Consider the following 27994-nt stretch of genomic DNA (forward strand, 5'->3'; position numbering starts at 1 on the left):
TTCTAAACACCAGTATTGGTGAACTCTATATGAATTTAATTAAATGTCCATATAAAAGATATTATCAATAGCTCTAAAATTATAAAATCATTTTAAACAATAATGAAGCACCCTACTTCAGTTTTTTTCTCAATTTTTATTTAGAAAGTTCAGTGAAACAACATATCACAGTTTAGAAATATTTTAATCTCACTATAATTTAACACTTACAAAATTTAGTAAGTTTTGATTTTCAACAATAAAATTTATAAAAATAATTTTACATTTATAAAATGAATCACTATTTCACAATAAATTATTCATATTTATTACCTAAAAAAAGTTTTGTGCTATATAAAAGCAGTAAGTTTCATTATCAATATTTTGAAAATATGCTGAAAACTTCCATTCCTCTTTGTCCAGCATTTTTGGCAGTTAAGTATACAAAAATATTATATTAAAAATTCCCTGACCATAGTTATTAAAACAAAATCGTTAGCAATAATTTCCAAAATAAAGTTGTTTAGTAAGTATATGCAGATAAGTTAAAGGGCTCATCCTTAAAGATGAAAAGCATGAAACTGAGACGCTAGAGTAAATTTCCACAAAATAAGAGTTAAGTAAACTTTCCTCTTCCCTCATTCACTCTCAAAGATATATTTTATAGTTTTCAGGTACCAGCTATTGAAGGAATTTTGATTTTATTAAATCAATGATACCTTCTAATTAACCATTTTCCTACTCTGAGTTAATAAGTTAACATTAACAGAACCTTTTTCTTTGTAGGGTATGTGGGGGTTATGGAATTTCAGAAATTTTGAGATTCTGTAAAAATCACTGAATTCAGTCTCTTACAGATTGGGACACTATTTTTTTTTTTTATATCACTGATAATTACTCAACCAGTTTTTCTTTGTTTCTGGAAATAAAATGTGTATGTTGTGTGTGTGTGTGTGTGAGAGAGAGAGAGAGATATCACTGTTTTCCAGATGGTCCATCACTGTTTTTAAATAAGCTTCAGCTTTAGATCAAATAGGGTTCCAATGAACTCCTCAGTCCACTGGATTTTTGAAAAATCTGCTGAGTCAGTGATTTGAATTTGTGTTTTTTTTTATCATAACCTATCTGGGATTCTATCTTTTATTTTCTTTAATTTGTTTTCAAGTTTTTCTTTTTTTAGGGGAAAGACATTAAAACTACAACAGTGGTTTCTTATTTGTGCTGCAACAAATTTACACTCATTGATTACAGGTAAATATGTGCTAAGGTAACAAGATGGATAGGATTCGGTCATCACTCAATTGCATACATTTAAAAACCATAGTGAAAAGCTCACATTTTTCATTCCACCTCAAAGATTTTATTCTCACTAAAGTCAAGCAGACCTGGGCATGAAGCTGGTGGCTCTCCTACTCCTCAGGTTTATGAACGTTGGTTATGTACCCTCTAAGCAATTGGTTTCTTCATTTGTAAGTGAAAGATAATAATAGCTCTTTGATAGGGATCCTGTGAGTCTTAAGTAAGGCAACGCACGTGTGACAGATGGTGGCTTGTCTCCCAATAGCAGTCTCCCAGAGTGGTGCAGTTTAGTGGGCACAAAGCTTGCCACCTAAAGCCTGCTTCCCAGCCTCCCTGGGAACTGGATGCAAGCATGTGCTAAGTTCTAGTCAATGGATGACTACTTCTAGATTGTTTTAGAACAGAAAATCAATGTCTCTTGGTCGAGCCACTGTTTTAAGGTTTTCCTTTTTTTTTTTTTTTTACCATTTATCCTATGTCCTAACTGGTAAAGCAAACATGTTTTATCTCAAGATACATCTTCAAATAGAGGCAGATTACAAGGACTAGCCAGTCATCCTTGGAATGGCTATTTATGATTTCCTAAGCTAATATAGGCATATTTAACTGTGAGCCAGAAAGATGCTTCTTAGCCACAGGCTATCCAGAAGCGATTCTTCTTCAAAGAAATATTTCCTGTTCTATAGCAACTGCTTTAATTTTCTAATATGCAAGTTTAAAATTGATAAAAAAAAAAAAACACCTTGGTTCATTTTACATTAATCTGGAGTTGCTGATCTACTGTTCTGGTCAAAAAAAGAACACTTAGTTTCGCATCACATCACAATGAAGCAATTATTTACAGATTTAAATTAATATCAAGACAACAAATGAAAGTAGTACACAAGATTCAACTAGTTCAGGAACAGTGCAAGGGAAGATGGAAAAATACACTATACAAACATATGGGAACTCAGATATACATCGCTTGTATTGGAAAGTTTTAAACAATAGTGACAACAAACAAAATGAAACGATAAACAAAAAAAAAACAGGATACCATCTTATAACAGCACCATGAAGAAACCTTGGCCAAGAGTTTGCCGAAAGTACTATCCTGAGTTATTTCAAGACCAACAAGTTTTCACATTTACGCAATGCCGCTCAGAAGTAAACACATTCTCACAATTGCTTTTGTTTGGAGAGAGGCTGGTGTGAAATCACTGAAGCTTGGTTGGCGCCTATTTTGTACTGTTCTTGTCCAGAGCCTTGTGGTGGGGAAGGGAGTGGGGTCTCAGGAGTTGCTAAAAAAGAAACAGAGAATTGTACATGATGGTGACTGTCACCCTGGCTCAACCCAGGAAGTCCTGCATGACACCAATATGCACTATTTTATTTTGGAGGTATTTTTAAAAGATCATATATAAAGTAGGATTATCTAATACGTTATGAGCTCGTTGAGGTCCTATTGGAATTGCACTGCCTTCTGAACTCCCAGATAGCATTCAAATGGAATAGAGCATGCTTGAACATTTTAAAAGTCACTTAATAGTCCCTTAAAAGTCACTTCCTGCGTTTCTTAATAGCATTTATGAGCATTTCATTCTCTTACAGACCTAGCAGAAAAAAAGTCAATACAAAGAATTAACAGAAGGCTAGTTTTTTTTTTTCTCAAATCTTAGAAAACAACTTCACATTTTTTGCAATAAAAAATGCACATAAAATAAAATATATTTGGTTTGGATTCCACTAACTCAAACATATTATATGACATAAAAAGTTAAGATACTTTTCAAGTGCTTTGAAACCTGTATCGTAGGTAAAGGCATCTGAAAATACTGGCTTTTTTGCTTCAAAACTATTGTTACTGTTGAGCTCATCTGTCTCTTCCCCATCAACGCAAAGAGCAAGCCCAAGTAATGGAAAAACAAAGTTACAGTTTGAATACTTCATTGTTTAGAATAGTATATCCTCCTATTGCAAACTTTTACTATATTATAAAATAATCTAGGAACTATTCTAGATTTTTAATTTTAAAAAACTTGAAATATTTTAATATTCACATTTATTATCATTCCACATATTTAATAGAATAGAAAATGTTTGATGATCATACTGAGGCATTTCAAACTTTATAGATTTTTTCCCCAAAATATCTTTTAAAAATTCTATATAAAAATAAGAAAAGTTCCCTTTTGCCTGATTTTCATTATTAGAAACAACATTTTTAGATACAGTTTAATTGACAAAAGAATAATCATATTTCCTTTAAAAAATTATTTCTGGATATTTGGGATGAATCTAAGACTACAGTGGCCTGCTCTAAAAGGCCAGGAAAACACATATGAACTTAAATTTTTCTGTGTGTATGTGTTTAATGTTTTGCTTTGCATGAAACAAATGATTCTTATAAATATTATGTTGAAAGAGAGAGAATAAAAATGAAAAATAGGATAGATTTTAAAAAGATTAGGGTCAGTAAATATGCTTTAAAAAATACTAGAAAACTAGCATTTAAAAAGTAAAAGATTCAACCACCAGCAGAATTGTTAAACTTTCTTGCCAGTTGATGCCTATAATGTTTAATATGCTGTTAATGTGTTTTATTTTCTGAGTTTATGAATAACTGATCTCTACAGAGATGGTAATGGGCTTGCCTCTCTGTTCTTGGCTACGAAATGAAAATGGTAACATTTGCTTCACAAGGATGGTCCCAAATTAATGTCTTTCAAGTACATTTATGTCCACAGGTTAAGTATGTCATACTCTTTCCATAATTTGTATATTTTTCTAACAATTTTACTTCTGCCTCTATCATATATTCGAAGAACTTTGTGTTTCAGACACAATTTACACATGGGTTTCCCGGTGCTTGTATCTAAGGGATAGCAGTGGTAATAAGTATTTCTGTGGCTTCTCCTTTTCTTATCACTAGGTAGCAGTGAGATCACACTCACTAAATTGGTTACATTTCATTGAACATTTCCATGAAAACACATAAAACTAGTTATTAAGGGCTACTATAAAGTCAGTAGATAATACAGGTATGCATCACAATTATATGACAATAGCTCAAGGAATCTCGGTGAGTTAGCTGGTTTAATGTTAAGAGGAGATAGATCAGGGCGCCTGGGTGGCTCAGCCAGTTAAGTGTCTGCCTTGGGCTCAGGTCATGATCCTAGGGTCCTGGGATTGAGATCGAGCCACGCATCAGGCTCCCTGCTCAGCGGAGAGTCTGCTTCTCCCTCTTCCCCTACCCCTTCCCCCTGCTTGTGTGCTCTCTCTCTCGATCTCTCTCTCTCTCAAATAAATAAATAACATCTTTTTAAAAAAGAGGAGATAGATCAAAGGCAAATCTGGGATTACTTAGTATAAATTGAGAAACAATTCTAGAAATTTTGTCAAATAGAGATTTTTATCTCGGGGGTAGCTTATAAAAATAGAATTTGTGTTAAATCTGCAATACTATCAGATTAACTTAGCTACTAACCCCTACTTTATATAATCATTTTAGTTCCAAAGAGCTTTCCCAGAGGCCCTCACTTTGCAAAATGACATGCACAAATTTCAGTTATCACAGCTTGGCTAAATAGCACCAGTCCTGCGAAAACATGGTTCGAATTTCAGTGAGCATGGTAACTCACAATTAACTGCGAGTAACTGCATACATACAAACTTCACTGCTAACTCTTCAGTCTACATTAATTACCTCGATAACAGAGGTGCATTATGATCAGTGACCAATCACATCACATCTTTAAGTTTGTCTGCGACTGGTCACTGAATATATTTTATTCAGTTCATGTAACTGACAACTTAAGTGTGTAGCTGTGTTCCCTCCTTGTCTCCTAGTGATAAATTCTCATATTCTCATGACATTTTGCAAAAAATGGATAAAGCAAAAGTGGCAAAAAAAACCCAAAAAAAGAAAAAGTGATTACGCAGGAAGTGAATGGAGCATGATGGAGTTACAGAATGAGCTGCCCCTGGGAATGCGGACACTGCTGCTGTCTGAGTCTCTAAATCTGCATTCTGGAGCTTAGTGAAGGAAAACTGATGGACATTAGTGAAGAAACTGATTGTGTTGAAAAGGATGAAGATGTCCCAGAGGAAGTGAAACCTGTAAAAAAAACCTTCACATTAAATGGGTTCTCAGGGACATTTCACAACGCAGAGTACTAACCACTATACGATCACGGCAAGCTACCGGGGACCCTCTCAGGGACATTTCAGACATGGAAAGTGCAAAGGGTAAAATGTTGGAAGCTGATCCAAACTTCCAAAAGAGGAAAACTGATCAAGGCATAGAAAAGATGCTCACTTCCACTTGCAAGGTAGAGGAGGAGAAGGTGGCAAGCACTGTTCAAGCTACACTTCATAATTTTTTAAAATACTATTTATTTATTTATTTGAGAGAGAAAGAGAGAGAGAGAGAGCACAAGTGATGGGGACAGGCAGAGGGAAAAGGAGAAGCAGGCTCCCGCTGAGCAGGGAGCCGGGCGTGGGGCTGGATCCCAGGACTCCTGGATCATGACCTGAGCCAAAGGCAGACACTTAACCGACTGAGCCACCCAGGCGCCCCTACACTTCATAATATTTTTAATGAAGAAATAAAATACGATAATTCTCAGTGAATCTAATGTTTACATTACAGTGTACTAAATAAATATCAGGATTATTATTTTTTAATTTCCCTCTACATTTATAACCTGTAGTTAAGAGAGTTCTTAATGTTTTGGCAAACATTTTTAAAAGTCACAAGCAAACTATAATTTTCCTATTGATTATTAAGATTTCTTTGCACGGTTCCAGCTTGCACAGTCCTTCATATGGTCCTGCACTACCAAGCAAAACTGGGACCGCCCATACATCCTGTTGTACTTTAGAAGCATTTACGAACTCACAACCCATTTTAGGGAGCAAACTCATGCCTAAGGAGAATAAGTGACTTGCTGAACGTCACAATCTCCCACAGTTGAGTCCTAGAGAGGAAACTGTACTTAATTTTTGCAACTTCTGGACACTGATAGATTCTTTCCCCAAATTCCACTTTTTCTCAGGTAATTAAGTTTAAAAATTAATATGGTTGAAAAGTAGCCCAGATACTTACAGATCTGGTCCGTATGAACCAGTGTTGACATGGGACCTAAAAGTATAGTTTGTCCAGTTAATGGATCTTGAGACAAATGTGGATGCATGGGATGATGGAGATGACTAGCTTCATTGGAAGCACCTACAGAAGATAAAAAGATGCTTGCGTTAGTGATATTTGATCAAGTTTACCTTGCAACAAATGTGATTGACAGCTTAAATATTGCTATTTTTGCAAAGTGCTTTTTGGGATTTCAAAAAGAAATTAATAGAACCACTGTCATATTAAGGACAATGTCAGCTTTCACTGTGCATTGGCTAGATTAATGTTGTATCATATTATGTGGTATATTAATAATGGACCTTGTGTGCCATTTCCTGGAATCATTAGGTTTGCTGCCTGTTGTTAAGGCAATTCCAAGAATCACTTACCTCAAGTTTATAGTATTTGGGATCACACTAATAGCATAAACAACTTTTATTTCAGAAAGATGTCATTAGGAACACATTAAGCACCAGAAAACTAAAACTAAACTAAAATAAAATAAAGTGATTTTACAAGGAAATTTAATCTAGATCAGAACACAAAATAAATGATTTCTTAACTTATTCCTGACATTTATTGCCTCAACAAAATCTTATTTTTCCCTTCTCATTGTGTTATGTCAATTAATTATTTCAGGAGCAAAGTGTTTATTTTTAAGGTATTTACTATAAATATTTTTAGGTTATGTTGCAATGCTGGCATCCTTGAGCTTTTAAAGGAGTCAAGGCTTAGAAAAATACAATCCACCCCAAGGAGTACTAAAAATTGGAAATATATTTCTATTTACCATATTTGAAAGGATAAAAACTACGGCAAGAGGAACTGTGTGGCACAAAGATGGTGGAGACCAGGAAGAATGAGGATTTCAATACATTCAAGTACTTTTGTCTCCATCCAGTGGGTTTTGCAGACTTTCTAAATGTAAAAAATTGAGTTCATTATGTCACGGACAAAAAATAAGTAGGTCAACCTTGTACAGAGTGGGATGCTAATAAATAAAATGGAAATTCTTAAATGTACTCACCACCCAGTAACATTTCTTGAAGTAGATTGTCAATTTTAACCATCCCAAAAAGTTTAACGAACTGTATTTGCTCAATCATTTGCCAAGTGATGCTCTGCAGCGTGGGAAGGAGCAGAAGTAGCTCTCCAAACCTCCCCCGGGAGTCGTACTGCCTGTCGTTGATGTAGTCCTCCAAACTGAGCTGCACTTGGAACCGCATGTTCTTAATCTTTACTGGATCACTTAGCCCTTTTGCATCTATAAAAAAGGAAGAAAAAGGGCAATCTAAAGATTGAATCTTACTTGAGTGTGAGAGTAAACATTCTAATATGAAATAATAGTTTACTTTTCATTATCATTTTTTTTTAATGGAATTCTGAAAACAAACCTGGATCAAAAAATACAATTGCCTTCAAACAAGCATATTCATTGTCATCAATCTGAATTTCTTGAAATGGTCGTACCAGCTCGTCTAGAACCCGGTTGGCCACACGGCTGATCTCAACTTCACTGCTGTTGCGGTGAATTACATAGTTGTTCCCTAGGAAAAAAAAAGGTCAGCCGCCCCCCAACAAAAGATCGTCAGATGTGATTAGTTTTTTACAAATCGATGTTTTAAATGCCTCTTTCCTTGAAAGAGTAGTAACAGTACTTCCTTTCAGTAGTGTTAGGTTAGTTATGTTAGAAAAACTTAAGAACACGTCAAGGATCAATGACATTGATAATATGATCACATGCATTTTAACAGTCTCAGTCACCAGTGATAACACGAAAGTACAGACCAATAACAAGCTAATAATTGACAGGGGAGAAACAAAATATAATGATTAGCCCTCCACTATGTCAGTTATCTATTAGTGTCTTACTCATTAATGAGCGTAACACAAAACCTAAAGAAACTTTCTTGCTTACACTGGATAAAAATAGGACTCCTTTAGTGGTCTATGTATATGTAGTTGTAATAACTCTTGAGACACAATTTTAACAAGTCTAAGTAGATGAATTCAAGGAAGTCCAGAAACTGGATAGAGACTAGACTACCTAATCCCTAAGGACACTCTAATTTAGAAAGTCTCTGGCTATAACAGAAAACAATGACAAAAGCTCCTACGATAACAGCTAGATTGTTATTTTCTGGTTTTATAAAAAGCAGAACATTCTGAATTCTTTCACTGCAGGCAAAGATAATCTTCAGTGTAACAACATGTGTGAAACAACTCAAAAAATGTAACCTTGCTCCTCTTATGAAAAGTTAGTTTACCTAATTATTCAAGGTAAAACAATTTAGAATTAGGTAGCAAAGACATTTGGGTTTTTACGTATATAGTATTCATCTATAATGAGAACATTATTATAGCAGTCTTCTAAATGCAAGAGAGTGTTTAACAGAATCTAAAGCATAGTCTCTGCAGTCACATGTGGTTTAGAATCCTGGCTCTATCCCTTACTAACTTTGTGACCTTAGGTAAACTTTCTCTGCCTGCATTTCGTCACCTACAGAATAATAGTACCTACCTCTTAGGGTTATCATGAGGATTACAAGAGATAGTGTGTATTTACATGTAAAGCACTTAGAACAATGCATCTTACATAGTATGTCCTCAACAAATATTAGCTATTGTTATATTACATTCAATTTATATCTATTTTGGGACATAACATCTATCACAAAAATAGAATAAATAATCTGGTCATCATTTCATACAGCCAGAGAGAGGTGGAGGTAATAGTAATAATCATTACAGGGATCTCAACTCTCTCAACAAGAAACCTAATTTAAAAGGTAAAGTACAGGGTGGGGGGGATTGGAGCAATTACTTGAGGAAAACAAAAGCTTTCCCTTTTGTCTTATCCCCCCTTCAACCTGCCATCCTACTTTGCCTCTTCCAGCACTGCTACTTCACTATCAGAATTTTCAGACACAGTCACCAAATTATTTTTTTTAACTTGGGATTTTGCATCATACGTAAGCAATGATATCATAGGAAATAAACATGTCCTTGAAAGTGCATAAAACAATATAATTACGAGTATTAAGTAGACACTGAAGGAGTGTGAAACAACACTGAGACTCCAATAAAGTGGTTACACAAGTCACTAATTCTTTGTCCTGATATGATTCAAACATAATTCAATATTACGTTTATTGAGCAACATTTCTTTTTTATTTTTTAAATCTTCCTCAGTTTTAGTGAGAAATCATGGACATGTATCACTGTATAAGTCTAAGGTGTACAGCATGATGGTATGACTTACACATATTGTGAAATGATTGCCACAACGGGTTCAGCTAATGTCCATTTTCTCATCGATACAATAAAATGAGAAGGAAAAAAATCCCCTTGTGATGAGAATGCTTAGGATTTACTCTCTTAACAATTTGCCCACATATTATAGAGCAGCGTTAGCTCTAGTCACCATATCATATGCTGTATCCCTAGTATTTATTTAACTTCCAACTGGAAGTTTGTACCTTGTGACCATGTTCTCCAATTCTTATTTTTTTTTTTTTTTTTTTTAAGATTTTATTTATTTGACAGAGAGAAAGACAGCCAGAGAGGGAACACAAGCAGGGGGAGTGGGAGAGGGAGAAGCAGGCTTCCCGCGGAGCAGGGAGCCCGATGCGGGGCTCGATCCCAGGACCCTGGGACCATGACCTAAGCCGAAGGCAGACGCTTAACGACTGAGCCACCCAGGTGCCCCTCCAATTCTTATTTTTAAATCTTAATGCACCCTGAACGTCTCAATGCCCTCAATGCCCTCTAAACTTCCTTGCGATCAAGTCAAGGAAAGATAGGGCCTTGAGTGAGGACACAATCAATTAAATCCAATTTGTGAAGTGAGAGTACCATTTGACAGTGTCTATGAATGCTTGGTACCTACAGAATAGATCCAGTGTAAGGATAAAGCATGCATAATTTCTTCTTAAATTAAAAAAAAAAAAAAAACAAAACTTACCCAAAAGCAAAATATCTTTATACACCATGGATCTCTTCGTAGCTCCAAGCAGTAAATGTTCCCCTGCGTGAGCTCTCAACAGTGCCACCTTAATGAAAAATTTCAAGTTTATCAATTAATTATAAAATATAATGATTAAAAGATGGTATAATATGTGTCTGATTAACTCAGTGTTCTTTAAGCCTGGGACCTTTTTTGTTTGTTTGTTTTAATAAACTACAATATTCATAGATACTTGCCATCATTAAGCCTTCTATTTTTCTATTTTAGCATGTCAATAGAGTTTTACTTTTCAAAATTTCTATAAGTTCTAAGTCAATACAGTGGAAACAAACAAAAAGCAGAACAAAAAAAGCTGAAAGAAAGCATTTTGGAATGAAATAGAATCAAACAAATCAGAGTTCAAATCCTGGCTTGGCCACATACTACCTGTTTAACCTTAGATAAGCCAACCAGTATGTTTGGGACTCTTTTGTTTTCATCTCTCAAATGGGGGCAGTGATAAAAATCTCAAAGTGTAGTCATAAGGACTACATAAGAAAATATATGTAAAACACACTCTGTTACACATAATAAACTGACTAAACAAAAGCAAAGCAAGGACTTGTGACATTCTGAGAAGAGGATGGGTGATTGGCCTGCTGATACTTTCTAGATTGAACCTCTAACTCTTCGCACTAAGCTCTCAACTGAGCTTTATGCATATACTCGATTGCCTACTTAACATCACCATCAAGAAGAATAGGGAGCATTCCAAATATAACACATCAAAGTAATGTGTCTCCAACATCTTCATCATCTTAGTAAATGGCCCCATCATTCAAAATGCTTGTTGATGTCAGAAACAAGAGTCCATTTGATTCCTTTCTAATTATAGCAAATCGGGGTGCTGCTTCGCCATTGCTCCACCCCAGTGGGGCCCTTTGTCATTCTTCATCTTGCCTGCCGCAATGCTCTCCACCGAGCTCATAGGTATTCCTGCTTCCTTTCTGGTTCCTCCATCCTAAATCCTTCTTGACAGAGCTTCCCAGAAAATATTTGTAAAATAATAATCACTTAATATCATTCCTCTGCTGAAAACTCTTCGCTGGTTCCTTATTGTCTTTACAGTAAAACCCAAACTCCTTAACCGTGGCCTCACAGGTTGATAGCTCAATGCTCTGCCCCCACCCACTTCTCTGGTTTCATCTTGCAACATCCCTTGCTCACTTTTCTCCAGGCACGTTATTCCTACTTGCCTCAGAGCCTTTGAACATGATGTTCCTGTCCCTGGAATGCTTTTGTCCTCGGATCTTGGCATGCCCAGCCCCTTGTCATTCAGGTCTCAGGAAAAATCTCTGATCTCCAGCTTAATGTATGTCTTACCATTCCACCCCAGTCATTCTCCAACTCATTTCATTCTATTTTATGGAACTTATCCCCACCTAGAATTAACTTACTCATAATCTGTATATTTTTTATTGTCTGTCTCTCCCAAATAGAGTGCATACTTTATGAGAACAGTGACACAATCTGTATTATTATCGCCAAATCCTCACGGTTCCTAAAACTGAAATGCAGTCCTACAAAATATTTGTTTAATGAATTTTCTGAGTGAATTTCACTGATCTAGGATCAGTTTTAAACCCTGTTAAGTGGAGATAATAACATTTATGCCAGAGCTCCTGAGAGGATTACATAAAATAATGTAATATATAACGCAACTGAAGGCTACCTCGCTAGTGCCTTAACCACAATGGACATTTGCCAATCCATGGCTATTAATGTTATATTGTTAGTATTCAAGTGTCATTTAGTAAATAAAAACTCTTTTTGACAGGTTACTGAATTTTAATTTTCCAATTTTTAAATCATTGTCTTCATACCACAAGTCAGCAACTTTTAAGGAGGAGTGATAATAAAAATATAAAACTGATAAATAACATAACCCTACTTATATGGCTTGGGGTGAGACACGTATGTTTTAGCAATTTAGCATTATTCACTCTGAAATAACCTTCTGAGCCAAGCTATCTTTATGATATGTCAATAACCATGACTCACACCAGGAAGGCAGTTACAGAACATTTTAAGAATGATTTCAAAAAAAAAAAAAAAAAAAAGACAGATTTCAGATTTCATAGCATTTTTTTTTTTTTTTTGGTCGCCATGTGAAATGCTGTCTTGGAAATATAACTGCTGACTTCCTATGATCACTTTTCATTCTGGTTGTGTAAATACTTTGCCCTTCTTGGATTTTTAAATAATCATGCACCTTTCCCTTTGATTGTTTCTTTGTTTTTGTGTATTAGTGGTAAAGAGCACCAGTCAGAGGGTGTAAAAATATACACTGGGTATAATACATACCATGGTTTACTCAATGTGGGTAATTAAAAATTTTCAAATTACTTGCATCTACAATATATTAACTACTTAGATGGAAGCATTCAAAATTAATCTGAAGCTAATAATCTAATTTTCATAGACTAGGAAATTAAAATTCTTAGCTATTAATTAAAATGTCTTAAGGTATATATATGACAAAATATGAAAATATATGTATTAGGAAAAGATCATTGTATCTGAATTCTATTTCTCTGTAGATTTCAGAGTATGATCCTAGAGACATTTTTGCCAGACCTATTATTTTTATACAGTAAATGCTAGAATAAAATTGACAATATGAAGGGCAAAATTTTATGTTAATTGTATAGAGTGCCTACAAAGACAACAACACAACCTATGTGGTTTCTGTCTAGGAGTGGCCTGGGATTTCAGTGGAATTTTATATGGCACCTTCCATAAACACCAAGACCCAACAGTATACAACTTGCCTCCCACATATTTATTCTGCCAATACTTTTCTCACAATGGCGGTTCCTTGCTATCTGTTTTTCTTCTTCACTTAAGCTTTTTAAACTCCAGGAGGGAAGAACCGTGTCTTCCTCAACTTCACCCAAGAAATAAATTTGCAGGGCCCCTAAAATAGAAGTTAAACAGTTGTGCCTCTTGCGAGAACAAGGTGAATGGACAAGAAAACCAATCTTTTTCCTCATAATTGAACCATTGTTAAATACAGTCAATCTATTATAGATGTAATTTAAAAAACACAAAAACGTAGCCAAGTTCAAAAAACATTTCCGAAAGCATTCATAACATCTTTTAACTATACCTGGTCATCCAGCGGTAACTCACAGAAGGCAGGAATATATTTAGCCCATTCCACCAAGACTAGGAGCTGTTGCTTCATAGATTCACAGACATCACCAATACTTGCAATCTTCTTAACATTTATGTCAGTGCTTGTGCCAGGGCTTGAGACTGAGATCTAGCATGAAGAAGATCGCCTTAATTTATCATTTAAAGCTTTGAAGTGGGCACTCCCATTGCCACAGTATCTTGAGATACACAGAACATTTTAAAATGGAGAAAAACATACCTATATGTACAAGCTAAATTGGAAACATTCACTGCACAGTACCATGCTCTGGGAGCAGTACCTTTTTCTTACTGGCAAAACCGCAAAATAACTGACTCAACTTTCAGCATTTTCCTAATTCAAAATAACTATACAAAAAGATATGCCGTAGTCACATGAAATATGCTCTGTGATTTTATTTTTATGAAGAAAATGTTTCCAGTGCATACAGTTCATCAAACTGAGGAAAAAAGATTTAGAAGAGAAGCCAGAACTAGTGATGTTGCTGCATGAAATGGAAGCCCATCAAAGTAAAATTAAGAAACCAACTTTTGACTCAGCAACATTGAAAAGCTTAACCTGTAATGAAAAAATTTTCAAATTATATATAATTTTGAACTAGATAAAATATAAGTGATTTGAAAATGCTTTTCTGCTAAAAATTGCTTTCTAAAAGTTCTTATGAACTTAATTTTTGAGCATGCAAGTGTGTGTATGCGTGTGTCTTTCTATGTGTTTATCTCTTCACAGCTTCCCTTAAGCCATTTTGTAAATGCTCGATAGGATCATCAAGTAATCTTCAAGGACTGATGATAATGGGGATGTTAGCCTCATCATACCACCCTCATGCTATCAAAAATGAAAGTAGTTGCACTGACTCATACAGAACCTGATTAATAGTTAGCTATTTCATAACTTTTTATAATAGAAAAATATCATTAACTTTTCTAATGGGGCAATGCTAAAATAAACTGTCTTCAAAAGGTTTCCTCATTTGATTTTTTTTTTTTTTTTCACACTGACCAGTTTATTATAAAGAATACAATTCAGGAAAAGCCAAATGGAAGACATGCATAGAACAAGGTAGGTAGGTAGGGGTGTGGAGTGGTAGAGAGCTTCCAGGCCCTCTCTGGGGAAATAACTTTTGAGAATATTAATGTGTTCACCAACCTGTTGTTCAAGAGTTTTTATAACCCAGTCTTCAGCTCCCTCCCTTCACAGATAGCCAGTGGGTGGGGCTGAAATTTCCTATCCTTGAATCCCAATCTGGTCCTTCTGGTGACCAGCCCCAAACTGATTTCTGGGACCCGCCCTATGTCACCTCATTAGCATGAACTCTGGAGAGGTCTGCTGGAGATTTTATGACTAACAAAAGGCTCTCTTATCACTCAGGAAATTGCAAGGATTTTAGGTCTTTTTAAATTTTTTTTTTTAAGTAGGCTCCACACCCAAACATTTTTAAACTTTGAAACTGATATTCTCATTCTAGAAATTTAAAATAATAAACTCCTTCTCCATTGGTTTCTGGATTCTGGCTCTTCCCTTAAATACTTGTTTCCAAAGCAGATGCCAAGGTGAGTTCTTGAGTTCAGAAACCATTTTCAAGGAAGGAAGCTCTGATGATAGGTCTCAGCCAAGCTCCCCAAAAGTCATAGTAACTGAGTTTACAGATTTAATCAGTAAAGCAGGCTACTGCCTCCAGAGGATTGTGCTATGCATTCAGTATTTTAAACCAACCTTGTAAACAAACTTTCATTTAACGACATTAGACTGACATACATTGTATTTTTCTGTTTAAAAACAGGAAGTTATCCAGGAGGAGTCAAAATTAAGTCAATAGACCACCTAATATTTTCAAAGTAAAACTGTAATTCATTTTAGAAATGAGCCCACTTAAATGGACTTAGATTATTTTTGGATTATGCCTAAGTAGACATGTGATGGTATTGACCAGGACTGGATACTGAGCGCAGCAGGTACCTGGCGAGACCGAATTTCTGCTTGTGCCAGTGTGTTAATGGAGGGAATGTTGCTGCCATCAAATGTGCTTCTTCTGGTGCTTATTCTATCGCGTTCGTTTTGCACAGCTAGGGGAGAAAAATCACAGTATTCATTGGTCAGTTCTTTTCACTACATTTCAGGAAATACAGTTTAAAGTTTAAAAGTAATAGTATAAAAAGTAAGAAGGGGCTAAGGGGCAGAGGGGGAAGTATGGTATGACTGAGGATATTCTTCATTCTGTACCACTTTTAAAAAAGTAGAAGGCCAGGCCTGTCATTAGAGCTCATAAAAGATTGCTTTTTGAAACTTCATGAATGCAGCCGTGTCAGAAAGTGTTGGGGCAGTCAGTTCAACCATGCAATATCTGTAATAGGATGGCTTTCCATTCTCTCAAAGTTAATAAACTGTAAGATAAGTAGAAGAAGAGTATAGCCTGTGAGACTGATCAAGTCAAAGAGTATATCCACCATCAGAAGATACAAATCATAGATTTTGAAACTTCCATTTTTTTTTTCTAAAACACTAGCAGAAATGGAATTTCTGAGTGAATTTATTTAGTTAAGGTGATTTTAAGCTTGCAATCTCATGATCTCTTATGAAACAATGTCCTCAGGACAGTTTACAAGCATTAATAAAGCAAAAATTGCAGGAAGGGGTGTCTCCTGAGGAGATTGAGGTTTGAACATCAGCATTTTGGAAAGGTGAAGACATCTTAAGTATCATATAAAAAGCTTCTAGGAGAGAGCTAGATCTACTTGTTTCAGAAAGGAAAGGGAAAGTAATGTGTGTTCTTATTGAAAACTACATTTTATTTTATTTATTTATTTTTTAAAGATTTTATTTATTTATTTGACAGAGAGAGAGAGCACAAGTAGGGGGAACAGCAAGCGGAGAGAGAAGCAGGCTCCTCGCTGAGCAGAGAGCCCAATGCGGGGCTCGATCCCAGGACCCTGCGATCATGACCTGAGCTGAAGGCAGACGCTTAACCGACTGAGCCACGCAGGCTCCCCAAAAACTACATATTAAATATAAAGAAGAGCAAGAGAGGGAGTATTACCTTGTATATCTGTCATATAAAGAATAATATAAGGGGTGCCTGGGTGGCTCAGTGGGTTAAGCGGCTGCCTTCAGCTCAGGTCATGATCCCAGGGTCCTGGGATGGAGCCCCACGTTGGGCTCCCTGCTCAGCAGAGAGCCTGCCTCTCCCTCTCCCTCTGCCTGCCTCTCTGCCTACTTGTGCTTTCTATCTCTCTGTCAAATAAATAAATAAAATCTTTAAAAAAAAAGAATACTATAAGTCAAATATCAAAGTTAGATTTTACTTATTTACTTATTTTTTTAAAGATTTGTTTATTCATTTTGAGAGAGAGTGAGTGAGTGAGCACAGAAGTGGGAAGGGCAGAGGGGGAAAGAGAGAGAATCTCAGTCTGACGTGGGGCTCAATCTTATGACCATGAGCCAAAACCAAGAGTCTGATGCTAAACCGACCGAGCCATCCAGGTGCCCCTCAACGTTAGATTTTAAAACTTAGGAGATAAATATATCTTCTGTTAACCAAAAAGAATGAAAACAAGGCCTGTAGCCCCTAAATGATTTAGATCAATGTTCTACCCTGTTCTACTGGAGAGAGAAGACATGAAACTATTATAATTTTTATGCAATTATTATTTTATTAAAGAGATGCACCAATTTCTATGCCAAAATCTACTATCTACCCCAAACTTACTATTAACCACCAACTCATTAATTTGGAAGAGAAAATACTGGACTTTTGCCTTTAAGAGTGAGTAGTGTTAAGTTGGGAATGAATCATTAATATTTTATCTTAAAATCATATTTACTGGTAGCTTACTCTTTTTTCCCCTCACAGAAATTGTCATTGATTTTCAGCCTAAACTGACTCACATGGAAATGCATATGTGGAGATAAAAAATTAAAATGTAAGCTATGCTTTTATGAATTTCATTTACATGATCAATCCTTAGAAACGCATCAGAAGAAATTGGGAACATTTGTAATCTTCTTACTGCTATCATTTTTGACATAAAACCATGCTTATATAGGTTTCTATCCCACTAACCTTGATATTATGTTATTAATGTAAATAAGAGAAATATATCTACTTTGAAACCCAAAAGTTACTTCCTAATCTATTTAAAAAAAAACAAGTGCATTATTCTATGAATGGTAGGAGACATAATTTAACTATTTTTGAAAGTAATTTTCTTTCAAAACCTGTGAACTCTTAAAGGAAATAGAGGATTGCGACTTCCTTATACTTTTGTAGGAGTAGTGCTGGGGTTCAAATAGAAATAGATGAAATTGATTGACAAAGTATGTAATTAATAAACTACTAAATATGCCATTAGAAATAAGTCATTTTGTAATGACAAAGTGTTTCTCCTTTAATTTTGTGATCTTTGTCTTCTTTTGGAGACTAGCAATCTGAATGAAACCAATGGAATTTTGGTCTCTTTAAAATACTGTGACAAAGAAAAAACTAGCTATGTTCAAGATAAGTTTGATATATTTTACATTTCTATAGTATATTAACTTGATTTAATTCTTTTATGGTTTGTGAAATAGTTCTGAAAAATATTTCTTTGTATATAATAGGCATAAGCATGTGAACTGATAAGCATAAAATACTGCAGTGGTTATCCCCTGCCCAATGTTTACATGTGTTCAACAGATTTGTTTCCAAATTAACCATAGTCAGAATGTAGGATAATATAATAAGATTAGTCACTACATTCGAAATGAAATTAATGCACACTAGAACAGAGTATCTAGTCCATTGTCTCTGTTCCTCAATGGAATATAAGCTTCCTGAGAGGGAGGACTCTTTTTTCTGTTATGTTCACCACTGAAGGCTTAGCATCTGCAACAGTTTTTAGAAAGAAGTGCTCAAGAAATATTTGTTAAATAAATAAATCAGTGAATAAAAAGTTAATGTTCAATCAATGTTTATGAGATGAGCAAAGATATTCAATTATTATTGACAATAAGTATGTGTTTAAAAATAACATTTATAATTTCAACCTATTAGTAGATTTTGCATTTATCTTTTGAACAGGATATCGGGATATTATTTAGATAATAGTTTTGTTTCCAGGTATAACACAGTAGTAGAGGTAATACTGTCTGGAATCAGACAATCATCAAAGACTGGGTGTCAGTGTCCTTGGGTAAATTCCTAAACTCAGGGAATTATAGATTCTTCATTGAGGAAAATCAGAATTCATGTGAAAAGGTTATTGTGCTTAAATGAGGATGTATGTGTATAACAATTTCCATCAATAATTATTATTATTATACTATATATTATTACCTTCTTTTTTCATTCCTGCTCTAAAACACTTTCTTAATCGACAATATCTACATTGATTCCTTTTGTCCTTGTCAACAACACATTGCCGACTGAACCTATAATATCAAACAAAGATACATTAGTTTGCAGAAAACTGTTTATCAAAACAAAAAACAAAACCAAACACGCACAAATAAACAGATAAATAGACCTTGCATAAATATGGTCAAATTTGGCCCCAACAGGAAGAATGTGTAAGAACAATTACCTGCAACTTTTCCAGTCTAATGGTCAGCATGTACATGGAAATACAAGCCTTACTTCTCATGCAGTCTTTATAACAAAATAAAACCGACTTTTATCTGACTTTTCACCAGTATACATAGTATACATTATCACTTCTATCCTGAGTTATGAAAGCCAAACCTAGTTTAAAAATCTTTGGCATGTGAGTTCTAATTGTTTATTACTAAATGATTTCAATGTAATAGAGAATATATCAGAACATCATTCCTCTGCACTTGCATGCTTTTCTCTTTTTAAATATTCTTCTATTAATTTCAAATGTGCCTCACATGCAATGGAAATTTACTCTAACTGCCAAATTACATATCCAGAGGCGGGTGAAAACAGCATTTAGAGTATGGTCTCTTCATAATTAGGTACTACCTCACAGCCACTAAAATGGCAATAATCAGAAAAAATAAACCAGACAATAACAAGTGTCAATGAGGATGTGGAAAAATTGGAACCCTCATACATTGCTTTTGAAATATAAAATGATGCAGCTGCTTGGGAAGAAATTTTGGCAGTTTTTAAAGAGAAGTTAGATATTAGAGTTACCATATAATCCAGAAATTCCACTCCTACGTATATACCCAAAAGAAATGAAAACATATGTTCACATAGAAAAGTGTACACAAATGTCCAAACCACCATTATTCTTAAAAACCAAAATGCAGGGACAACGCAAATGTCCATCAGCTGATGAACAGATAAATAAAATATGGTACACCTACACAATGGATATTATTGTTTGGCAATAAATGGGAATGGAGTGCTGATACATGCTACAACATGCATGAACCTTGAAAACATCATTCTAAATGAAAGAAGTCAGACACAAAGGCCACGTATTGTAGACAGGCACTCCTGAGAGATACTGCTGTTTTGGTTTCAGACCACCACAATAAAGCTAGTATCATAATTAAGTGAGTCAAATGAAATTTCTTGGTTTCCCAGTGTATATTAAAGTTATGTTTACACTAAACTGTAATCTTAAAGTGTTCAACAGCATTGTCTAAAATAACAATGTAATACCTTAATTAAAAATACTTTATTGCTAAAAACTGCCAACCATTATCTGAACTTTCAACGAGTTGTAATCACTGATCACAGGTCACCGTAACAAATATAATCATAATGAAAAAGTTTGAAATATTGCAAGAATTACCCAAATGTGACTCACAGACACAAAGTGAGCAGATACTGTTGGAAGTATGGCGCCAACAGGCTCGCTCAATGCAGGGTTGCCACAAACCTTCAACTCGTAAAAAAAAAAATTCAATGTCTGTGAAGCGTAATAAAGTGAGGTGTGTCTGTAATTTAATTTATACCAAAAGTCCTGAAGAGGCAAATCTATAGAAACAGAAAGTTCATTAGTCGTTGGCCTGTCATTGGAGGGAGGGAGTTAGGGGAAATGGGGAGCAACAGCTTAAGGGTAGGACTTCTCTTTACAGACTAAGTTGGTTGTAGTGATGGTTGCACAACTCTGTGAAAATAATCAAAACCTGAATTGTACACTTAAAAAAAAAGGGTACATCTTCTGGAATTAGATGTGAGCTTGATTTCCAGGTCCACCATTCACTCTTGATGGAACGTGGGGATGTTATTTAACATTCCCAAATTAATTTATAGCTGTCAAATTGGAAGGACTTTCAGTAAAAAGTTGTGTGAGTGTAGGGTAAATATCAATCATTGGCTTTGGGGCAAATATCAATCATATAGTAAAATAATAATATTTCTTCAAAATTGTGTCATAAAATTACCCACATCCACATGTATTGATATATTACTGATTATTTGTGGCTGATTATTAATGATGGGAATAAAAGAACCTATCTGGTGATCTATAAAAGAAGGTATTTCTTTTAAAAATGATGGGTAGCCACTTTGAACTGACTGAATATAAAGTCTACTATAAAAGAACTGGGCCAGAAGAGAGATATTTTTAGGATGAGGAAAAAGAATTGTTCACTTGGGAATTCATGGCTTCAGGGGAGGGAATCCGATTACTAATCAATACAAGAGGAAAACACACCCAATTAACATTAATGAAAAAATTGAATAAACATATTAAGCACCTTCTGTGTACAAGATCCTGGTGTAGGGATTAAACAAAGGAATATGACCTGTCTCCTCCATTCAGGGAAACTACAATCTAATAGAGTACACATACAAGTTTACAAACAGCCATAATAAAGAAAACATGATGTGAGAAGTATTGAAATAGCAATTTAAAGTGCTTTGGGACAGAAAGCCCAACTTCAATGGGACGGAACAGCTAGAGTGGAAATGAAATTTGTATATCTGAAGAAATGGATAAATTTGAGACCAGCAAAATCTGAGCTTAAAAAACCTTTACTCTCCTACACCTTCATCATTATAATAACTATTTTCCAAATGGAAAATCATAGCATTTGCTTAATACCAAAATATGTAAAGAAGGCTAAGTTGGCAGCAATACTCACGATGGGAAGGTGTGAGGAGTTAAACTGTACATGTGGTGGGAATATTTTTTAAATTCCAGAAGTTGTTATGGGAACACTCCTTTCTCACTTTGCCCATACAGGAAGGGAGGAAATATTGGAAGCGCATGGTGCTGGTATTTTCTGATTCTTAAAAGTCTTTGTGGGATTTAGTTGTTTGGATCACACCATCTTTCATTTATATGTATTTCATCTTTAACAACACGTGACTCAAAATATATTGTTTACATGTTATTTGTGTTTATTTTCGCTGTTAATTTTGTAAAAGCACTGAATATTTAATGTAATCATAGAGAAAATGCTTTTAATGAGGGAAATCTACTTGGTTTATTTTTTATATCTAGAGCTTTGATGTACATAAAAGCAAGACTCATCTAAATATATTTTCTTGTTTATCAAGAAGGTTTTATTTTATTTTTTTATTTATTTTATTTTTTAAAAGATTTTATTTATTTATTTGACAGAGAGAGACATAGCAAGAGAGGGAGCACAAGCAGGGGGAGTGGGAGAGGGAGAAGCAGGCTTCCCGCCGAGCAGGGAGCCTAATTTGGGGCTCAATCCCAGGACCCTGGGACCATGACCTGAGCCGAAGGCAGATGCTTAATGACTGAGCCACCCAGGCGCCCCCAAGAAGGTTTTAAAGTGGATGATGGACACTTTTTTTTTAACCAACTTTTTAAGCCCTCCTGGAAAAATTACTAGAGAACACTAGTTAGATATTTGGAGAGTTATATATTAACTTTTTTCCAAATCCCTAGAAATCAAATGGCATCATACTGTAAGGGAGATAACTTTTTCCCAAATGTCCAGCTTGTTCTCAGAATAACATAGCAATTCTATACATGCTTTTCATCAATAGAGCAAGCTTTGATATTTTTCTGTTAGCATCAGTCATTGTTTTAATCATCCATATTTCACATAGATGTAATCTGCATTCCAGAACTGTCATTCTGAACACTCAACGTGGACGATCTAACCCTAACTTGTACTATGATGTTGACTAGATATTTTTTAAAAGTCTACTAGAAACATGTGACATATACAATATAGTTAAATACATCTTAGACAAAACACTGAATTCAATGGCAAAATTGTGGCATGAGAAATACATTTCAAATTTTAAGATTGAAAATTTAATTTCATTCACTGACTTTGACAAGCTACCAAAATCATCCACACTTTAATAATTTTGTTTAAAAGACTCAGGAGGTAGAGATGTTGAAAAGAAAATCAATACGCAGAAAAATACAGATTGTGAAACCATTTAAATATAGATTTAAATATGTCCATTCGTATGTGAACATGTGGTAAAACAATAAAGGAACATAAAGAAAAGACAAACACCAAATTTCAGACAGCAGTTACCTCTGGGAGAGAGGAGAGAAAGAGAAAGTGGTAGAAGAAGTGTGTTCACTAGAGGCTTAGACTATATTGGTCTAGGTTGGGTGATAAGTATGTGGATTTTTATATACATTTTATAAGTCTAAAATGTTTCATAAAAAAGAACCACCTGTAGGAATGCATCCTGCATACACACCCACATATCCTTACTTTTAACACAGCTTACAGATTTTGTTTGTATAGTCACAGAATTATGAAAGGTCTGTGTTTCTTAAGATTTTATTTATTTATTTATTTATTTATTTGAGAGCGAGAGCAAGAGAGCAAGTGAGGGGAGGAGCAGAGGGAGAGGGACAAGCAGACTCCACGCTGAGGTGGGAGCCCGACGCGGGGTGCCATCTCATGACCCTGAGATCATGACCTGAGCCGAAATTAAGAGTTAGATGCTTAACCGACTGAGCCACCCAGGTGCCCCAAAAGCTCTGATTTTATTTCCTTACTTCTTGCACACCATTTTGAAATGGCTCTAAAGATAACTTTCTCAAAAGGAGCATCTCAAGTACCTGCAGGAATAAACGTGACTCTTGCGTATGCTGCGTCTGAAAAAGCCCTTGCACCCATCACAGCTTGATGCTCCATAATGTTTTCCCGTCGCTCTGTCCCCACATATAGCACATAGACAGTTGACACCATTGTCTGTGGTATTCATACTTGTTGTCTCTGGAGCAGAGTTATCTGTTAAAGAAAAAGCAGAGTAGCCTTCAAGTTAATACTAAGTATTTCTTATTTATATTACCCTATAAATTATTCACAGGCTCAAAACAGTCCATTTCCTTGACCTCTTGGAGCACACCAGTGCTCTCCTTTTAACCACCGACCACTTCTTCCAGTCTCCGTTCCAGTCTTCCCTCTCATATTTCTGAAGATTAAACTTCGGGACACCATAGGTCTCAGTCCCCCCAAATATACTCTTTCCCAAGGAAAGCCCATCTGCTCCCATTGTGTTAAATATCATGTGCATGAGAGAAAATCCCCAGATTTTATCTCTAGTTCTGATGTCTTCCATGGGTATCAGTCTGAAATGCCCAAATAACTATTTAACAACTTCACTTTAAAGTTTAATAGAAATTGCTAATTAATGTATCAAAAACAGAACTCTTCTATTTTTCCCCTCAAACTTGTTCTTCCTTCAGTCTTCCCTATGTCAGTCAGTCAATGGTCCCATCCAGTACCTAGGACCAATAACCTGGTGGTCTTCATTGGATTCTCTCCTTCATTGTTCATATCCAATCTAATACTAAGTCCATATTTGAAATACATATTGAATCCACAATTTTTCACCCTTTTACCATGGCCACCCTTATCCAGTCAACTATAATCTTTCCCCTAGATTACTGCAATAGCGTCTTATCTAATTTTTCTGTTTCCACCCTTGCTCCCCTACTGTTTATTACCCCAAAGTGCTTTTGGAATAAGAAATTCACATCATATTAGTCTTCTGTCTCTAACCCTCAGAAACAGAATAAAGCCTACGCCTCTCAGGCTTGCTGTAAAGCCTTGTGTGATAAAGCCCCCTCCCATCTCTCTGACTCCATTACTTGGTACTACTTTCCATCCTGTTCACTGTTCAACAATGTTGCCTTTTTAACCCCCTTGGAGTTGGCTCCCATCTCTGAATCTTTACACTTGCTGTTCCTTCTGCCTCCAAGGAAAGTTCTTCCTCAAGGATGTCTTTGAGCTGGCTATCTGATTTCTGCTCCCATCTCTCACTTTCTGTGAAATATTCTCTGAACACACATCTAAGAATCAGCCCTCATCTGCCCTTCAAGTAGAATCTAGAACCCTGATTATTTTTTAAATAACTACTTCATTTTTAAAAATTATCTTATGAACTAGTCTGTTCATTTACCACGCCGCTTTCCCTACAGAATATAAACTTCATGATGTTAGAGAACTTAAGATCTGTTGTACGCACCCCTGTCTTCCAGCTCTGAGAACTGTGCCTGGCATAAAGTACGCATCTAATCCATAGATTCCTCTTTTGGAGGAAGAGGCTTAAAAAACTCCACATAAATATTTTTATTTAAATGGTTTCTTAAATGAATTAGTATTATTGATTACATCTTTAAAAATCTGTATGGACTCAAAAGACATTGAATATAAAAGACATTGAATATAGGTAATATATTAAAAATTATCATAATATTGTATGATAATATAAACATAATAATAATACATATCTTGAATATAACAAAAAATAAAATTAAAGGCTGTCATGTACCATTATATTCTGTGAAAACACACATATTTTACTTACTAATACTTCTGAGTAGACAGACATTACCATATATAATTTCGTCAAGTTAAGAAAAACCTTAAAGAGAATATGTTTAAGGGTTAATCATGTGATGTTATGGAGTTTAAAGCTAGGAATTTTTCTTTTTGGTAATATAAACAAAATAGATATTAGAAATATGACAGAAGTATTAGGATTGATTGTATTCTAGATTTATGGAAACAGGAAAAAAATTCAACTCTTGCTTCCAGTTTAATGCCATAATTACATATTGTTAACAACACTAATTCTCTTTGTGCTAAAATTTCAGAATTCATCTTCTGAGGATTAAAAAAAATCTTCCACTAATAAGCTATTGTTTATTATAAATATAACGAGAACAGCAGTTGTAAAACTGAGGAGCATAGCAGAACATTACCATATCCTGAGTATAAGATACATTCTCAATCCTGAACTACACACACACACACACATTTTTCAAAGTATATATAATTACTAGATTTGAGGTGTTCTAACAATTATAAGTAACCTTGGACAAGATTTTTACTTGGAAAAAACCTAAATACAAAGTCAACAGTAAACTGTATTATATAAAGACATGAACTCTAAACAATTCATGCCTTATTTAAAGTTAAAAAGTTACAGTAGATAAATACCAAGAGCTTTGTGAGGCTAAACATTAGCTTGTCAAGTAGTAAGGTTATAATATAAGCCTTTCTTTCCTTTCATATTGTGTTCAGTGCAAAAACTTAGAGTAATTTTAAACGCAGTTTCTCGTCAGCAGCCATTGAGAACTGAAATGACAGGAGGAGGCTACCAGTAAAAGCCTCCATCGTTCCGTATGTCATTTTAAACACCGCATAGAAATGTACTTCACAGCCAGTCTGCCAATATTACTTACTCCCGTGATTTACAGTAAATAAAGTAACTGATGAAACTGTTCTTTTTTTACCTTAACTGGCCCATGACAGAATTCTGAGCTCACTTTATTACGCATAACTAGACTTTTAAAAAGTCTCAACATAAACGAGCCATAACATTATTAATTTCAATTTTGTGAGGAAATGCAAAAGCTCAGACACGTGGTCTTAAAAAGCAAGCCCCGAGTTCTTCAGCAAGAAGACACAGAGCTACCACCTGGGAAGCTCAGTTTGTACCCCTCCCATTATACCTGCTTTCCTTTATGTCTACAAGCAGATGAGAACTCACCATTTGAATTATATAGAATCTGCATAGTTTCAAACTCCAAAGTTGTATAAGTTGGGTCCAAAACTTCACTGTAATTTGCCATCTCCATGTCCAGTATCGGTTCTGATACCCTCATCATTGACTTAGAAACACACATGCAAGTGCCACCACAGGCCAGTGTGTGTGATGGCTGTTGGGCTTTCAGTCTGTGAGTGATAATCCACAGTTAACTGTTACTGTTAACAGTGACTTTTGTGGGAGGAGCTGTAAACCTGGAAACTCCTCTGCAGGCCATATTCTGCTCACTTCTTTCTCTTTTATGGCATACGAAAGCAATTCCTTGTGATAATCTTGGAATGCTTCATGGAATCACCTTATCTGAAGTGCTTAGTGGACGAACCTGATTTCCTAAATCGATTTCCAGTAGACAATAAATGATGTCATTAAGTAGTTAAAAATAGAAAAGAGAATCTCTCAGGTTTCAAGTATTTGTGACATGATTTATCCCATTAAGGGGCTGAAATCACATACCACATGTTCTAAAACATGGGATTTTACTGTTATGAATCAAGTCAAGACTGTAAGTTAACACTTAACATAAGCACTTAACGACTTCAATTTTTCTTACCGTACAATAAAGCTAACTTTGTGTATGTTGGGGTAAAACATTTGTAATTTGAAATGACAGGGATTTATGATATATTCCAGTAGTAGCCTGGACATAACCCTAATATGGCTTAACATATTCTCCTTAACTATCTACTTATGAATCTGTGTCCCTTGAATATTTGTAAACTTCCCAAGGACAGAACCACTAGAGTTACTAGTACATTGTAGGCGTTCTATAAAAACAGCTACATGAATAAGCTTTCATTTCTTTCAACATCTGATGCTTATTACATTCTAGGCACTGAACTGAAATAAAATTATCCCTAACGTGTGTGGATCTATCCATTCCCATCATGAACCTTCTAATACCTAGCATCCATATAGCACAGCACACCTTTTACACGCACATGTGACAAGGAACATTTAGAGTTTGGGGACTATTTAGAAGATAGGAGTCAATGATTATATTTTACTTCTGAGAATATGTTTATTGATTTTATTTTCCAAGAAAGAATTCCAGCCACATTTACGTTATAAAGTCAGAGTCTCATTTCCTACATTTGTTAAAGACTATGGCAAAGTAATATTTCTTATTCAATTTCTTAATACCATAAACCTTTTATTAAACCTTGTTTAATAAAATAAAAATATTTTATCTTAAAAAATTATTATATTTTTCATCTGGGAAGCCTGGCCTCTTAAAATAAACTCAAAACCATGTGAAGAATTTGTGAAGAAAATAGTGGAGTCATTTTAGCAACCAGAGTCACTAAATCAAACGGTGATCACTGGAATAGTCCACTTGCCTTCATATTCTGTAGCACTCCTAATTGTGAGGATCATATCTGAGGGATACATTTTAGGGACTGATTCTCTTTAGTGAAGGCTAACTGTACTTACTCAGTTTTTGGAGAAGCGGACAGCAAGCGAATCCTGTGGTTTTCATTT

The 27994-nt window shown here is 35.1% G+C and overlaps 1 protein-coding gene across 1 annotated transcript; it reads right to left on the bottom strand.

The window, feature by feature from the left end:
* Positions 1-228: 228 nt before the first annotated feature.
* Positions 229-26576, bottom strand: HNF4G (hepatocyte nuclear factor 4 gamma). Its single transcript, XM_078071676.1, has 10 exons — positions 26459-26576; positions 23517-23688; positions 18866-18960; positions 15514-15620; positions 13507-13662; positions 10356-10443; positions 7786-7938; positions 7419-7655; positions 6368-6490; positions 229-2561 (listed from the first exon to the last, which is right to left on the bottom strand). Exons 1-10 carry the CDS (start codon positions 26574-26576, stop codon positions 2440-2442), a joined length of 1371 nt encoding a protein of 456 aa, XP_077927802.1. The 3' UTR covers positions 229-2439.
* Positions 26577-27994: the final 1418 nt, after the last annotated feature.

The sequence above is a fragment of the Halichoerus grypus genome, chromosome 5 (genome assembly GCF_964656455.1).
Source record: "Halichoerus grypus chromosome 5, mHalGry1.hap1.1, whole genome shotgun sequence".
In the NCBI taxonomy this organism is placed as follows: domain Eukaryota; kingdom Metazoa; phylum Chordata; class Mammalia; order Carnivora; family Phocidae; genus Halichoerus; species Halichoerus grypus.

Bases quoted from the DNA above. Each gene is read 5' to 3' on its own strand.
- HNF4G (XM_078071676.1), bottom strand. From the start codon at position 26,576: ATGATGAGGGTATCAGAACCGATACTGGACATGGAGATGGCAAATTAC. The intron at 7,939-10,355 runs GTAAGTTTTGTT...TTTTTTTCCTAG, and splicing joins TAAAGATATTTTGCTTTTGG to GGAACAACTATGTAATTCAC. The intron at 6,491-7,418 runs GTGAGTACATTT...TATCTTCTGTAG, and splicing joins TCAAGAAATGTTACTGGGTG to GTGCTTCCAATGAAGCTAGT.